The following is a 15,824-nucleotide window of genomic DNA, read 5'->3' on the forward strand; positions in this document are numbered from 1 at the left end:
GCCAGATGGATTAAATTATTCCATTTGTCGAGTGAAGAAACCAGCCAAGTGGGAATTTCCTTTGCAATTTTGGGCCATATTATCACAGCAGTACTCAAAATACTGGATAAAAAAGAAGAAATGTCAGGTCAAATGAGAAATGTTTCCCTTGTTTCTAAACTCACATTTTGTTGTGCTTCTTAGAGAAAAGGAAAGTGGCTAGCATGTCTTAAAGTGAGTGATGCCTACATGATGTTCCACTCAGGGTGAAGACCTCTCAGTTCTGTGCAGGAGCCTTATGTAGCTTTGTAAAAGAACTGGGACTTACAGATCACACGAGACTCTGTGGCAACTGGTATGCTTTTTGCCAGTCTCTTGACATATTTTGAACTCTTTCTGTAGAAGCTGAGAGAATGAGAAAGGGACAGATTCCCCCCCCCCCCCCCCGCCCCATGCATTTTGATGGGTAAAGTACAGGTGAAAATGCTAACTAACTAATGATTCTAAGAACATAACTAATCTATAATAATTGTTCCAGGATAGAATTGACATGTAATTCCTGGAGGGAAAGACCCCATTAATGAAGAGGTTGACACAGTTAATACTGTGCATTTGGAAGAAAAAAATAGATTTATCGAGGTCTCATAATTTCCCTCAAAACAGTCTGTGAAAATTGGAAATTTTTGCTCTGCTTTCTAATTTCTAATTTGCTCTTTAAATCTGCTTACTAGGGGTCTTTTGAGTATTCACTTCTTCATAGCATGTGTACATTTGTAGACCCAATATTATAGGTTCTCCCATAACTGACTTCCACTTAAGGGCTTGGATCATTGTTGGCAGAATGCTCCTACAGTTCCCAGTTGCAGAAGCAGTTGTTCATTTTCCATGAAGACAAAGGAGGTTTCCTTGTTGTACAGAAACCAGACAATGCAATAGGTTTGCTAATGTGCCAGTTGGGCGACAGTCAGGCAACTTGATACAGCTCTGCACCCCTATACATTGCTGCTGAAACTTGACTCTTTGGTTCCAAAGAAAACAAAACTTGAAAGCCAGGCATTTTGGTTTGGATGTAACACAAAAGTTTGGGGTTTGTGTGTATGGTTGTGTTTTTGTTTTTTGCTGTTGAATTCCTGCTTAGCTGCTCTGACATTGAATAGAACCAAGCAGGAGACAGCGACCAACACACAGAAACTTATTGCTTGTGAATCATAAGCCAGGGTTCTTCAGAAGTGTACCTTAGTTTTTCAAACAGGGTCATGCTATTGAGTTCCCCCATCACTACTTCAATTCATTGCTTTGTATTTAGGGTGGAGGACTGGAGAAACCCACAGAGTAGTAAAGTCACATTCTGTACTTTTATCTAGGATGGTTATTTTAAGGGGTAGCTCATTTAAAGTCTCTTTCTGGTCTCTGGAGAATTCAGAAAGATTTTGGCCAATTTCTCATAAACAGTGCAAGAAGTTATCAGTGTCTGTATGTAGTGTGTTCCAATTGAGATGCCTCAACCTGTAACTCCAGGGCCCAGGTCTGGTCCTCATCTGCTCCCTGTGTGGCCTGTGAAGTTGGCAGTTCTATCTGCAGTTGAATTGATCAGTCAGACAGGAGGAGGATTGCTCCATGACCTTTGATATAGGAATGCAGTAAGATATTTCAGGGAAGGTGTGGCTGGGCGTATCTGTAAGTAGTTGGGTAGATTGGGTGGATGAGGAGTTGAGATCAGGAAGAGTGTGTGCATGTGTCTGTGTTTATGGACATTTCCATGTGTACAAATATGTGTGTAGCCCCAGAAACCCATCCAATACCAGATATAATTTTGCAGCTAAAAAAGGTTTTTACACATGCCCCTTTACTTATTTAAAAGAAAATGTCTCTATAGAATGTGATCTACTGTATATACTCAAGTATACATCTAAAAATATAGGTTCAAAATTTTTTTAAAAGTCCAAAAGAACATGAGTCGACTTATCCATGGGTCAGTGTAAGTACTATACTTTAACTCTTATAAAAAGGGAACATTCCCTGGTGAAAGGCAAGAGTGTAATCTGTTCTAGACACCCCTCTGCTTTCTCATCCATCCAGCTTTTAGGGTGAGCAGAAACAGTTATGCCTGCTCAAGTTTTGTAAGTTCTTTGGCATTGCTTTTCTTTGATTCATCATTTAGATCCTTTGTTACATGCCCCTAAGTTTTACCCTCAAAATCCATAATTTTGACCCGAAAACCTGTCCCCAACTTACGCATGAGGTCGACATATAGTTGAGCATATACTGTAATAATAAAATGTATACTAATAGCTGAAAATGCCAGATTGGAAGAATTGTCCGTGGTAATGTAGTTTTAATTGGAAAAACTTTAATTCTATTTTCTTTTTAAAAAATACACATTTACACTTTTGTAGATAGCCGAGCCCATCTTATAAGAGTAAGTTGACAAATTTTATCTAGATAAGAGCCTTCATAAATACACTATGATGGTGACTTTGGCATAATATGTTCTGTTGCCAGGCAGCGTTGTTACTCTGCCCAGCTGAACAGCTGTAGCTTTATGTGTTAATATTTTGGTGGATGAAATCTAGTAGACATTGGAATGGTGAGTTCTCCCCCTGTTATTAACCTGTAAATAGAGGTTTCTCTTCCAAAGTCTACCACACCAATGGACTAGGAGGGAGGTAAGATGGTAGATCCTTTGCAGAGCTTGGAAAAGTTTGTTTATGCACTACAGTCACTAGAATCCCCCAGCCACACGTGGAAAATGTTCTAGTCCCATGTTCCATGAGTTGATCTCTGCTACTGACAGCTAAGTAAACTCTGCCCAATTGTCCAGGCAAACACGATATCACCAAAAGAGTGCTAGCAGTTGTTCTGCAAAAGGAGTTTTCAGCACTGCATTTGCTTTGTTTTCAGACACATGCACTATTGTAATGACATGATGGGTTTGAACATGAGCTGGAATTACACATGATGTGGGTCTGAAGTATGACCTCATTTATGTCTCTTTGTGCATTCATTTTTCTTCAAGTGTTGTTGAAACATGTGTTATAAATATTTGGTCTACTAGTTTACCACAGGAGATTAATCTGGTAGCATATTTTCCTGGTTTAATTAGAATACATTTGCTTAATTGTCATTCTGATCCCATCAATTGCTGTTTTGCACTAACTTTAACAATACTGCCTTTTCCTATTTGTGCTTTAATTTAAATTTCTATTATGGTTTATGAGCAGTAATAAGGTCCTGCTCGAATATTCATTAGCTTTTGAATTGTGAACCGTGGTAAGGTGCTTTCTCTTACCTTAATGATGGCAGCACAGCATGGGACTGGTCAGTAGTGACATTTGATTGGAGACACCCAGCACGTTTGCTCCTTGTTTATTGACACATCTTCTCCAAACAGCTCCCTCGCAAGTTAGCGGCGTAATGAAAGAGAAAGTGTTGCAAAGGAGTGTGGAGCTTTCCTGGCAGGAACCCGAGCATCCCAATGGAGTCATCACAGAATATGAAATCAAGTATTATGAGAAAGTAAGCACTACTCTGAACTGTTCCACTCTTCCCATCATATCATTCTGTTCTCCAGTGGACAAGTGATGTGCACAGATGGGATCCTTTCCTTCTGAGGCTATGTCATTGCTTGTTCTTTTCTTTTTAAAAGTGCTTTTGACTGTTAGTTTCCTTTATTGTCATTATGTCCATATCAGATGCATGTATAAAGAAAAAAGTACTACATTTCTGGAGCTTATGCTCCATATTCTTATAAAAATATATTAGGACTGTAATGTATAATCACCAGATAAATCAACTAAACTTTAGTAACTAAAGTTTTAGTTAATCAATCAGTATTGATAAATTTATTTAATTGGGCTGTACATGCAGGACACATTGTTCCACAGTTTTTAAATATATATATTATTAGGAAAGAAACAAAATATTTAGTGGACTTTCCTTCTAAGAATTAATAATGACTCACTTACCGGGTTGCTTATAACATTCAAAAGGCCACCTCTGTTGATCTGGCAATCTGCAAATAAAACATAAAGCCAGTTGAAATCAGCTAAAATGCAAGTGATTAATCCATTAAAATATGTAATTGTCCTAATTATAACCTAAAGATTTGTGAGCTCTTGCATTAAAAGATTGAGGATTAATTCTGATGTAAATGCTTTCCTATGACTTCTGGGAAAGATAGCCCACAGAAAAGCTTGCATCAGAAGCACAATTCCATTTACAATAAAAAGAAAGAAAGAAAGAAAGAAAACTTATAAACAGGATATGGGATTCCTACATTTGTTTCTCAAGATTTTGCCAAGAACATCATTTGTAGTTAATGTTGTTTGTAGTCCTTGATGAATGCCCCTTCGATAAGAAAAGATTTCGTTGGAGCAACCATTTATGTACCGTCTCCTCTGGTATCTTCCTTATTTAGTAACAGCATGGTCTTGTCTTGGTGGGTTATGAGGGAAAATCATATCTGATGACCTAGATAGATTTAATACATTATTTGCAGTTTGAATGGATTTTTTCCCTCATTGCATTTGCCTACTCTCTACCCTCAGAGTAGTTTTTCTAAACCACAACAAAATATTTGATGCATTTACTTTACGTGATTGCAGACTGTTTTATAAATTTTACCCTAAGCATGCATATTTATACTTGCAAATGTGCCTAAAATGCTGGAGTGACTATAATACTTAACATGGGGCTTTAGTTTGCATCATTGAATTTCTGTAACAGTTACTACCTCACGTTCTTTGAGTCATATAATAAAACAGCAAGCCTTATTGGAGCTTAAGAAAATATTTTAAATATAAAATGGTTTAAATATAAATGGGTGTTTTATAATACACTTTTGACAAGAGAAAGTGGAGATGCCGAAATACCCTTGAAATGTGTCTTTATTTCTCGTGTTTCCAGCCTAGTGTGGAAACTTAAGAAGATTTGCACTTGAGTTGAATTTATTTTGCTACGAAATTATACTGTAGGTCCTAATCACATTCATCCATCAATTATGGTATTTTGGCCTAAGTCCAATGTGGAACTGATGCCGCAACAGCAACATTGCTTAATTTTCTTCCCTTCTCTTCCCCTGTAGCCCTTAGAGCTCCCCAAAACTGACTCCAGATGGTTTCCCAACTCCTTGGGGTGGATTTTGTGGGTGCAAAGGGCATTGCACTGGGAAGCTGAAATGGTTCAGTTTCCTCATATGATAGATCCTGTTATTCTGCTAACCAGAAATCCTGTTATTCTGCTAACCAGAAATCTATTACTAGATTCTAACTATTATTTCCCACAAATTATTGCTTGTGCCCCCTTTTTCCCTTTCCTGACTCTCTGTACTTCAGAAATAATTGATTAAATGAAAGAGGCACAGCAAATTGTTCTTTAAGATGCCAACAGAAATCACAGTTCAACTCACAGTGTGCTTAAATAGAATTACAATTGGCCTGATCTATGTAGTTTTAAAGGACAAATGTCAGTAGTCATCTGTTAACAGGGGGGGGGATGCACTATGATGGAGCATTTTATTCTCCTATAGAATTAACAGGGCAACAGTTCTACATTGTAGGCAGTTGTACAACATAACTTGCATAGTAATACACAATGTTCCCAAATTTCAGTCTATTACTATGTATAGTTTTTGAAAAGTAATAAACAAGCAAAGAGTAAGTGTAAAAAAATATTCCAGGAGAGCCATTGATTTCTGCTATCAGGATACTTTTTTGTGCAATCCAGTGTAACACATTCAGATAGAAAATGTTCAGTGCTTTCCTATTTATTGTACTGTATTCCATTCCAGCTCATATTTTCTTGCTATGAGTATTTAGATAGAACATACTTGATCTGTGCACAAAAATAAACCTTTTGAACGTGGAGTGTATTTTGAAATTCTAAATGGAGTCAGAAAATGCCCCACAATTCATGCAGTCCGAGTGTGTTTATCCTAGTACAAGAGGGTTAAATATTTCATAAGATTAAATTAGTATCTAAATAGGAAACTGTTTGAATTTTCTATTACCAAATATCTTAGTGGATTATAATTTTCCTCAAAGGATCCTGGGACTTGTAGTTAGGGGTACTTGTAGTTACAGATAGCTTACACACAAGACTATAATTCACTGGATATCCTAGAGGAAAAGCAATCAACACCAATTTAAAACTTCACTGTAGATATGGTTTTAATTTTTCCTGCTACATTACTAGAATAACTTTGACAGAATGGAATATGAATAAAATCTGATTACTCCAGGCATGTGTCACTACATAGTTTTTCTGCTCAAGCCTCATTGAAGTGAGGGGATGATGCACAAGAGCAGATAACATTTTGTGAATTTTCCATTAATTCTAATTAGACTTGCATACCTTCCCACTAAATTAGTTCCTATATGATGCTTAAATCACTTGTGTTTTAATCCATTATTCATTTTAGTCTTCATCTACATTGTTATGGAAAATTTAAAGAATCAACCTAGCACCACCCTAGAAATATTTACATCATATAAATAGATAAAGAGGTACATGTTTATGCAGGCATATACACAGAGAACTATTTTATGTTTGTTGGTGGCTTCATTCAAGGGAACTATCAGACAAATATACTGTTTTTCTTGCAGACAATAGGCAATTCTTGGTTTTAGGAAATTTCAGCTTTCTTGTGCCTAGAAATAGCAGTATCATGGACCACGAATTTGTTTTATCCACTTAATTAAAAGCAGCACAGTCAACCCTCCAAATCCATGGATTTTTTAATCCATGGATTCAAGCATCCATGGTTTGAAAATATTTTTAAAATATATAAATTCCAAAAAGCAAATCTTGATTTTGCCATTTTATATAAGGAACACGATCTTAAAATGTCATTATATAGAATGGAACATGTGCATCCATGGATTTTGGTATCCATGGGTGGGGTCCTGGAACTAGACTCCAACAGATAGCAAGGGCCCCCTGTACTTGGTATGGTTTTACTAATGAAGTATAAAACATCCCATTTTGGGGAGAGCAAAAAGAAACCAAGAAAACAAATTTGCAAGATACTACTTGCTGTTTTATTCGTAGACTGACATAATACAGTATTTGAGCCAGCTGATAACAAAGTAACAGAAGCTAAGACAACAGACAAACACACACAAACATACACATAACAGAGACTTTATCGTCTTAATTTTAGGAGCAGCACCATGTGTTTCCCATTTACATTTTATGTTATTTTAAGAATCCCTCAGTGAAATCCCATTGTGTTGTAATACTCCACAGAGTGTGCTACATTCCTGATGTGAACGAGGGGGGGGGGATGCCCTTCATAGGAAGCTGAAATAGTGTGTCAGGCCCAGTTTTCAGTTGCTGATATAGAGCAAAACTGAGATCTGAATTTTAAAGACTATCCAATCATTTGCATTTGTGTTTGCAGGACCAAAGGGAGAGGACTTACTCAACAGTGAAAACCAGGGCCACTTCTGCTTCAGTCAATAATCTGAAACCAGGAACTGTATATGTTTTCCAGATTCGTGCATTTACTGCTGCTGGCTATGGGAATTATAGCCCTAGACTAGATGTTGCTACACTAGAGGAAGCCACAGGTAAAATTTATGTATATCTTAGAGAAGTTAATAGCATGAATAAAAATAAAAACATGATAGGCCTAAGCCCAATCAATAGTCTCAAATAGTTGCTGAATTCTGAGTCAACATTTAAATTAATCCCAATGATTCAGTAGGCCTGCTTATTTTGACAGCCTATGACTGATGGCTAAGGGGAACAGGTTTTGCATAATATGCTGGGTTGCCTATTTGTTGTTTTCTTGGTTTCAGTTTGTTGGCAGTTTAATTTCATTTAACTTTTGTAGGCTGTAAATATTTAAATATGTTTGTTTTAACTGTTGTAAAGTATCCTGGAAAAAGACGGTATAAATAAATAACATCTTCCTCATCTACTTTGGACTACCAGTAGGAAGCAGGGCAGAGCCTGTATGTGCCTATTTTAGAGTAAGGAAGCAAGTAAGACTTAGTTGCATGCTGTATGTATAATAATAGTATAATACAAATACAAATAGTATTATAATAGTAATATAATAGTACATATTAGATAATACTGGGATAAAAAGACTAATGTTATGACAGTGCATTACACCTATTTCATGTTTCACTGGCTGTCCAATTTAGGACTGCACAATAGCTCAAATGCATGTTAGTTTTATTTTACATATTACCAGGTAAGAGATGCTGCATAGAAATGGTGGCCAGAATCCTCTTGGACAGTAGCCACCTTAGGTGCATCCAACTCATCAGTGCACTGTCTCACTCTTTCAGCCTCAGCTCAGGCTTGATTCACCTAACCCAGTGATGGTGAACCTTTTTGAGGTTGAATGCCCAAACTGCAACCCAAAACCCACTTATTTATTGCAAAGTGCCATATCCCTCTGGCTTTCTAGTAATAAACTCTGGCAAACTCTGTGATGAGATGATGGCACATGTGCCTACAGAGAGAGCTCTGAGTGCCACCTCTGGCACGCATGCCATAGGTTCACCATCACTGACCTAACCAGTTGAACTGAAGCTGAAAAGAAAACAGTACAGCTTCACAGCAAGACCAGTCTCTTGAGCAATGTGATTGAGGATGTGTTATCTCTCTTCTATGCCAATCTTAACTTTAAGTCTGTTGAATACATCCTATCCTTGTTTTAATAAAGCAAAGTAGTCTAATCTAAGTATTTCACCTCTGTATCTATTTTCTTCTTTCTCCTTTCCATGATTTCCAAGAGATTTAAGGCTGTAATTTTGAACTCTGAAGTCATCATTCAAAGTTGATGCTTAAATGCCAAAATTCTGCATAAATAGTACATATTTCAAGGGAACATAAACCTGCAGAGGTAGACTGGGGAGACCTGTGGATGCAGCCTGGTAGGACTGTTACTCAGGAAGCAGCTGACTGAAGTTTCCACTCCCTCCCTCCTCCAAGTGATCTCTTGTGCAAGGGGGGGATTGTGATAGGGACCCCACTTTTGCCTGTTGCAATGGAGATCACACAAGGGATGACAGTCAGCTGCTGCCTTCTGCAACAGGGGAACAGACCTTCACTAATCACATCGGCTGCTTTCTGGTAAATGGGGATTGGATGGATCATACCAGGAGTCATTAAGTAGCTGCATAACTAAGGTCTGGAACACCAAAAAGTGTCACTTTAAACTGAGTCCTGACAGCGCCAGCTTTGGTGGCCTGTTTTGGAAGCGGGCTGTGTGGTCTCAGAAATCTCAGCCTGATCATGGCCAGAGGCTGCTCCTTCCCAGCCATTTTGGGGGTGTGAGTCATGTAAACTTCATGCCCCTCAAAGCAGCCAGAAGCCGCTTCTTTTGGCCCGGGTGTTCCAGCTCTTAGTTATGCAGCTACCCAATGACTCCTGGATTGAGCCAGGTATATCACAGAAATACTAAGAAAATACTGTATATACTCATGTATAAGTCTAGAAATTTAGGACCAAAAATGGACCCCCAAAAACTGACTTCACTTATCTATGGGTCAATGCAAGTACTGTATCTTAACTCTTATTTAAAAGAAGGAACCATCTCCTTATGAAAAGCAAGAGTATAATATGTGAAGCACTGATCCCCTCTATTCTCCCATCCATCTAACCTTAAGAGTGAGCACAAAGAGCTATGTTTGTTCTTTGACATTGTTTTCCTTTGCTTCATCCTTTAGATCCTTTGCTATATGCCCCTAAAGTTTACCCTCGACTTATCCACCGGTCATAGCAAAATCCATAATTTCAGCCCCAAATCCTGCCCTCAACTTATACATGAGGTTGACTTATAATCAAGTATATATGGTGTACCCCTGAGAAAGCAGAAGATATACCTGTCCTGTGAAAAAAGTGAATGATAGTGCCATGAAGGGTATCCAGGGTGGGAAAGTACCTCTGATTCTCTTACAAAGCTTACCCTATGCAGAGATGAGCAATGATCTTATATTTCTTACCTTTCATAAGGGCTTGAGAGTTCCTCCAAATGTTCATCCCCACAAATTTGTGCTAGAGCATAATGACCTATGAGACAGAAGTCCCAGTCACAGCTGAGTCGTGAAGTGTTCTTTCTTGACCTTAGAAGCCTTTCTTTATTTGATAGGGGTATAACAGTGTTGACCTACCTTACAGGGTTACTGTAAGGATGATTGAGATAATGTATGCGGAGTGCTTTGAATGCTTTCAAAAAGTGATTTGCAATACAAATTATTATTATTCCTGTAATGACCATTGAATGTCTTCAAGCCAGCACTGTGCTTAAGCCTCCCAAACAAGATTTAAATGAATCGGTCACTACCCTGAAAACTGCCATAAGGATGAGGTGGCATTTAACTTTGAGTTATTTGTTGGAAGTCTGAAAATATATGAGACTTTTTAAAATGTGTACACTGGTGCCTCGGGATACGAAATGATCGGGTTACGAAATTTTCGGGTTACGAAAGGAATGGCGGAACGAATTAATTTCGTAACCCGAGGTAGCAGTGTATTACCATAGTACAAACTAGCTCTTTGTGTTTTTATTTTAACACCTCCCCCCCCCTCAAAGCCTTAGAATTAAACTTCTCTCACCTTTTGTTCTTAGTCAAATGTTGCCCTATATAACTCAGACTTGAATCTTTTTCTTCTGACTTCAGTAACAATGCTTTTGGGGCCAGAGACTTGGTTATTGTATCTAAGCATACAGGTACTGTAGATATTAAAGCACAGTTTATATAAATCCAATAAACTTTAGAATTCAGAAAATTAATGGAAAAACCAGATTTCTGCTCCAAATTTTATTATGTGTTAGAAAAAGTCCTGCATGCACTTAGACCTAGTTTTCAGTTAACATATAAATTAATAGTACTTTTAGGTTCTTCTTGAGTTTGTTTAACTTTGTTTACTCTGTTGTGATTGCTAATGGAAAAAGAATGTAACCAATAGTAAAAGTTGCCATGTTAAAGATGATTACGATACTTAAAATAATAATGAAATGCTTATATACAGTGCTCTTGAAATATCACAAACAGCTGAAATATTGGGAAATAATTGTTACTTTTTAAAAATAAAATGTTTTTTTCTCTATGAAATATTGTTCCTCATCCCTCTACATAGTACAGTTACAATGTATTAACAATAAAAATAATAATTACAAAGTTAATTAAACACTACAACATGTAACCACTCATCCACAATGTAGTAAAAAGTAAATTGTAATCAAGCTATGGTGAATAAGATCCCCTAAGATCTTAATTTCATGCTACAATGAGTACAGAGTGAGTTTCAGCAGGGACTCCATGGGGACTGTTATAAATAAATGGGTTACTCTAGCCACATACTACACCATTCCCAAGAGTCGGATGCAGAGGAGATCATCTTCAGCAGATGTTAATATTCAGCCTGTTGCTCCTTCAGTGGGACCTATTAGATTTCAAGATTCTAAGTTATTCCAGGCATTAAGAATCCTAACCAAAATTTGAATCAGAATCATTCAGACAACCATCCAGTATGTTACCAATTGCAAACTATCCACTGAATTCTGAACTAGTTTTATAACTTCAGTGTTATCCTCCAGGCAAGTCCACATAGAGTTTGGTACAGTAATTTAGGTTGATAAATTACTGTGAATTACAAATACGTGAATTGATGTGGGACCATGTTATTCCCATTCAAGAGCAATTGCCATTGATAAACCAAAAAAGTCATCCCAAAGCACTCTGAACTCCTAAGTGTATTTAAACTTCGAGTGACTCACCCACTAGTTTTGCAGAGATGTTAAGTATGATGGGGGTGGAGTGGAATGCTGAACTGGATGGACATCACCTGGATAGTTTGCAGCAGAAGTGAGGATTGGGCCCTGTGTTATCTGGACTCGTCACTGGGAACAAGGGAAGAGGACATTTTATTTGGCTTGTGCAGACAGGGTCTGTGAGCAACTTTCTCCTCCAAGCTGCATGGATAATGTTAGGGAATGCAAATAACCAGTGTTACAAGTGAGAATGTCATTCCTGTTTTGGTGTAATACATAATATACAATATTGCAGTTATTTTTAAAAGTTATTTTTAAATATTTTATTTTTAAGGGTGTTTTAGAAGCATTTTGACAGATTTATGGCAGTCTCTCATTTTTCATGATTTAAGCCATTCTCTCTTAACAACCCATAGTGTTATGAACTTGGGAGTGATTATATCAACAACCCATTCAGTCTGCCGATCTCATAATGAGACAAAGCTTTCAAGAAACTTCTTGGTTATAGCATCCAGAAAATCACCCAGAGTGCTCGGATCCTTTAAGTCTCCATGGATGGATCCCATCCCTGCACAGAGGGTCTTCTGTCACCAGTCTCAGTCTCACAAGGAAGTTGTCCATATTAACAAGATCATTAAACATCTTCACCCCAAACCATCCAGCATAGTCCACTATATGCACTATAAAATTAAAAGTAAATATAAGTTAAGTTTCCTCATAAACTATTGTAGTTGGCAAAAAAAGAAGCAATCTCATGAATCCTGATGGTATATAGATAATTTGCAAAAACACCCATGACGAACACCCTGAGTAGACTCAGTTGATAAAACAGTCAAGAGGCAAGAGCATTAATCCAACATGCCCCCTCGGGGCACTGTCACTTAAGTACCACATGTTTCCCTTCGGATTCAGGGCTACTACCGAGTGGTGCTAATGGTAATTTCCAGTATCCCCAAATCATACTCACTGCCAGTGGTGATTGCCTCTGAGTCTGGGGCCTATGACCCCATTTACTCTAGTCACCAACACTATCTTCCCCCAAGGCTCTCGCAAGGTGTTGAATAAAATTGCCTTTGTTGTCAGTTCAGTAGCAGATCTGCTTATATCTCTACCACTGCCCAGTTCTTGAGAGATGGAAGTGCAGTCTTCTGCATGTGTAAATCCTCTATATGTTTCTTAAGCCTATTCAGTTTAGTAGAATGTACTTCCAGGTAAATCGTGTTTAAGATTGCAACCTTAATTTCTTATCTGTATATAAACCTTTCCAAACACATTGTGTTTCTAAACAAACTGTATAAACACTCACAGATCCTATGCATCACTTGCTGCCTTTTCCCCCCAACAGAATCTGTATATACCTTTAACAGTAGCATTGGCTGGATGGGGACCCCAATATGCACACTTTCCAGAGATGAAAATACAGTGAGGTCAAACATATTTATGTTGATTTTGTATGCTTATCATGAGACACAGAGCCTTTATCATAGAATACCTGTATCTGTTTCACCATTGTATAATATACATCCTAAGGAACTAAATTCTAGACTATTTTGCCCTTGTATGCAAGGATGAATAAGAAAATAAATATTCCTCCACAGCATTCACTCCATATTCAAATGTCCTGTAGTGTTCTGCAGGAATTCATCTTAGAAAAAAAGACACTTGGGCATGGAACAGTGTTTTCTGTGTAAGAAACATCTGTCTAGAAATTGCGAAATATGAGAGATTGAAGTGTATTTCTCAAGCAGAGATGTACTAGCAGATGTTGAACAGTTCAATAGCCCAGCCCAACCCATACACAAGATCTGGCAGAGAAAGATATCAGACTTTATCTTCCTCGTAAAATATATAAAAGTAGCTTATATAAAGTAGTTTCTATATTTGTTTATGCACACATTCCTGTGCATAATCAACACATATTCATCGTCTTGAAGAAAAGAAGGAGTACATTGAGGATGGAGCAAGCTTGTTTTCTGCTGCTCCAAAGAGTAAGACTTGGAATAATGGATGCAAGCTACAGGAAAAGAGATTCCACCTCAACGTTAGGATGACCTTCCTGACAGTAAGAGCTGTTCAACTGTGGAACACACTCCCTCAGAGAGTGGTGGTCTCTTTCTTTGTAGGTCTTTAAACAGAGGCTGAATGCTATCTGTCGGGAATGCTGTGATTGAGAGTTCCTGCATCGCTGGGGCCTTTGTGATCTCTTCCAACTCTATGCTTCTGTGATACTGCATGGTGTCAGGACAGTTGAAGCATCTAAACTAGTGAAGCTCTTATCACACATACTTCATGGAGGACAAGCAGATAAGGCAAGAAAGGTGTAAGAGCAGATGAGACCCCAGAGCCCAAAGGAAAAAGCATACAAGGCAGAAAGACTGGTTGTGAACAAAATACCAAAATAAGCAGGACGTTACTATAAACATATAGTTTATAGTTTATTTACTATATCCTACATTGCCTTATCATGGCATAAATATCCACTACCAGAGAGCCCTACTGGAACAGTGGTTAAATGCCAGTACTGCAGCCACAAGATTGTGAGTTTGATCCCAGGTAGGGCTCCAAGGTCCACTCAGCCTTCCATCCTTTCATAGGTTGCTAAAATGAGTACCCAGCTTGATGGGGACAATTAGCTAATGCATTATGAACCACTTAGGGAGTACTTAGTTCACTAATAAGTGTTATAGAAATGTACATGCTCTTGCTATTGCTACCCCAGTTGTGTCAAAATAGAGTTATGCAACTCCCATTCAGAAAAGCAACATTATTAATCCCATGCTCAGGAATGAGCATGCTTGGATAGCCAATGTACATTGATGGGGCACAGACAAATACAGATGTACCTTTTTGTACATCCATTGTGCATTTGCACCTGCACAATCTACCCTCTTGCCTCATCCCCATGCACAATGGCTGTGGAAGTGCAACTCTGCTTGTTCCTCTGACAGCTGAATAGGGCTATTGTGCAGTGTTGAAATAACTCTTCTACATGTGTAGCATAACATATGCCTGCATGCATTTCTGCACAATAATTCCTCTACAACACCTTTGGACATTTGATTACCAGGAGAAAAATGCACAAAATTTTATCTGGTCTATTATTCTTCCCAATGTGAATAATTACAAAATTTATTTCCATCTCTTAACACATGCTACATTTTAGATTATAACAGATGAAAGCTGTTTCCAAAGCAGTACCAGTTTGCCTATTTTTGTTTTAGGTTCTGCATTTTGAAATTGATCTTCAATGTTTTCTTTTTCTTGTTGGTAGCCACCGCTGTCTCCAGTGAACAGAATCCTGTAATAATCATAGCTGTAGTAGCTGTGGCAGGCACTATCATTCTGGTCTTCATGGTATTTGGCTTCATCATTGGACGAAGGTACTTTCTCAAGTATTAAGGTGATTTTAGCCTGTGTTAAAAATAGGGATAACTAAATGAGTATTAATTGCTAATTCGTAGCTATTTTATGCAAAATACTTCTTTAGACATGTTTGCCTTTTTAGATATTATAAACAATTTTATAAATTTTAGACATTATTAACCACTATAGCTTGCGGGGAGAGTTACTGGTCTTTTTTGAAACTGCAAATCATGCTATTGTTTTTTGTTTGTTTTTTCCATCTAGAATATTGTTAGGTTAATATATTCTAATGTTTAATGATCACACATTTTTCACTTTATGGCATGAGTGTTCAACAAATTTATGCCAATAGAACCATCATTTATTTAAACAACTTCATTGAAGTCAATGTGTTATTTATGACAAATAGTGAGCAGCCAAATGGTTCCTCCATTCTATAAGAGAGACTCCAGAGAATCAAAAAGTCTCCAGATAAATATAGTACAAAAATACAGTATTTCTCCAGGGGTCCCACATTCCCCCGTAAACACACAGAATTACTTTTCTGTTCACAGCTTTGAAGCAGATAAAAATGTTTGGTCACTGAAATGCACTGTTCCTCATTCAAACAGGCATACACCTCCTGGGAAATTCTGTCAGACTTAGCAGTCAAATTCATTTTGACCATTGTGAATTAAAGTTATACAATGTGTAGCTTCATACTTTTTCTTATGTCCACTCAATATACAATCGTCCTTCCATATTTGCAGGG

At 37.6% G+C, this 15,824-nt stretch overlaps 1 protein-coding gene across 4 annotated transcripts in view; it reads left to right on the forward strand.

Moving 5' to 3' along the window:
* Positions 1-15,824, forward strand: part of EPHA7 (EPH receptor A7) — a 229,865-nt gene that overhangs the window by 185,178 nt on the left and 28,863 nt on the right. For all 4 annotated transcript variants that reach the window (XM_042454981.1, XM_042454990.1, XM_042454999.1 and 1 more), the window contains exons 6-8: positions 3,371-3,495; positions 7,379-7,547; positions 14,982-15,090. In XM_042454981.1, the coding sequence (XP_042310915.1) occupies positions 3,371-3,495; positions 7,379-7,547; positions 14,982-15,090 (403 nt within the window). The remainder of the gene's footprint in view (positions 1-3,370; positions 3,496-7,378; positions 7,548-14,981; positions 15,091-15,824) is intronic.

Source organism: Sceloporus undulatus, chromosome 1, assembly GCF_019175285.1.
Source record: "Sceloporus undulatus isolate JIND9_A2432 ecotype Alabama chromosome 1, SceUnd_v1.1, whole genome shotgun sequence".
NCBI classification, from domain to species: Eukaryota; Metazoa; Chordata; class Lepidosauria; order Squamata; family Phrynosomatidae; genus Sceloporus; species Sceloporus undulatus.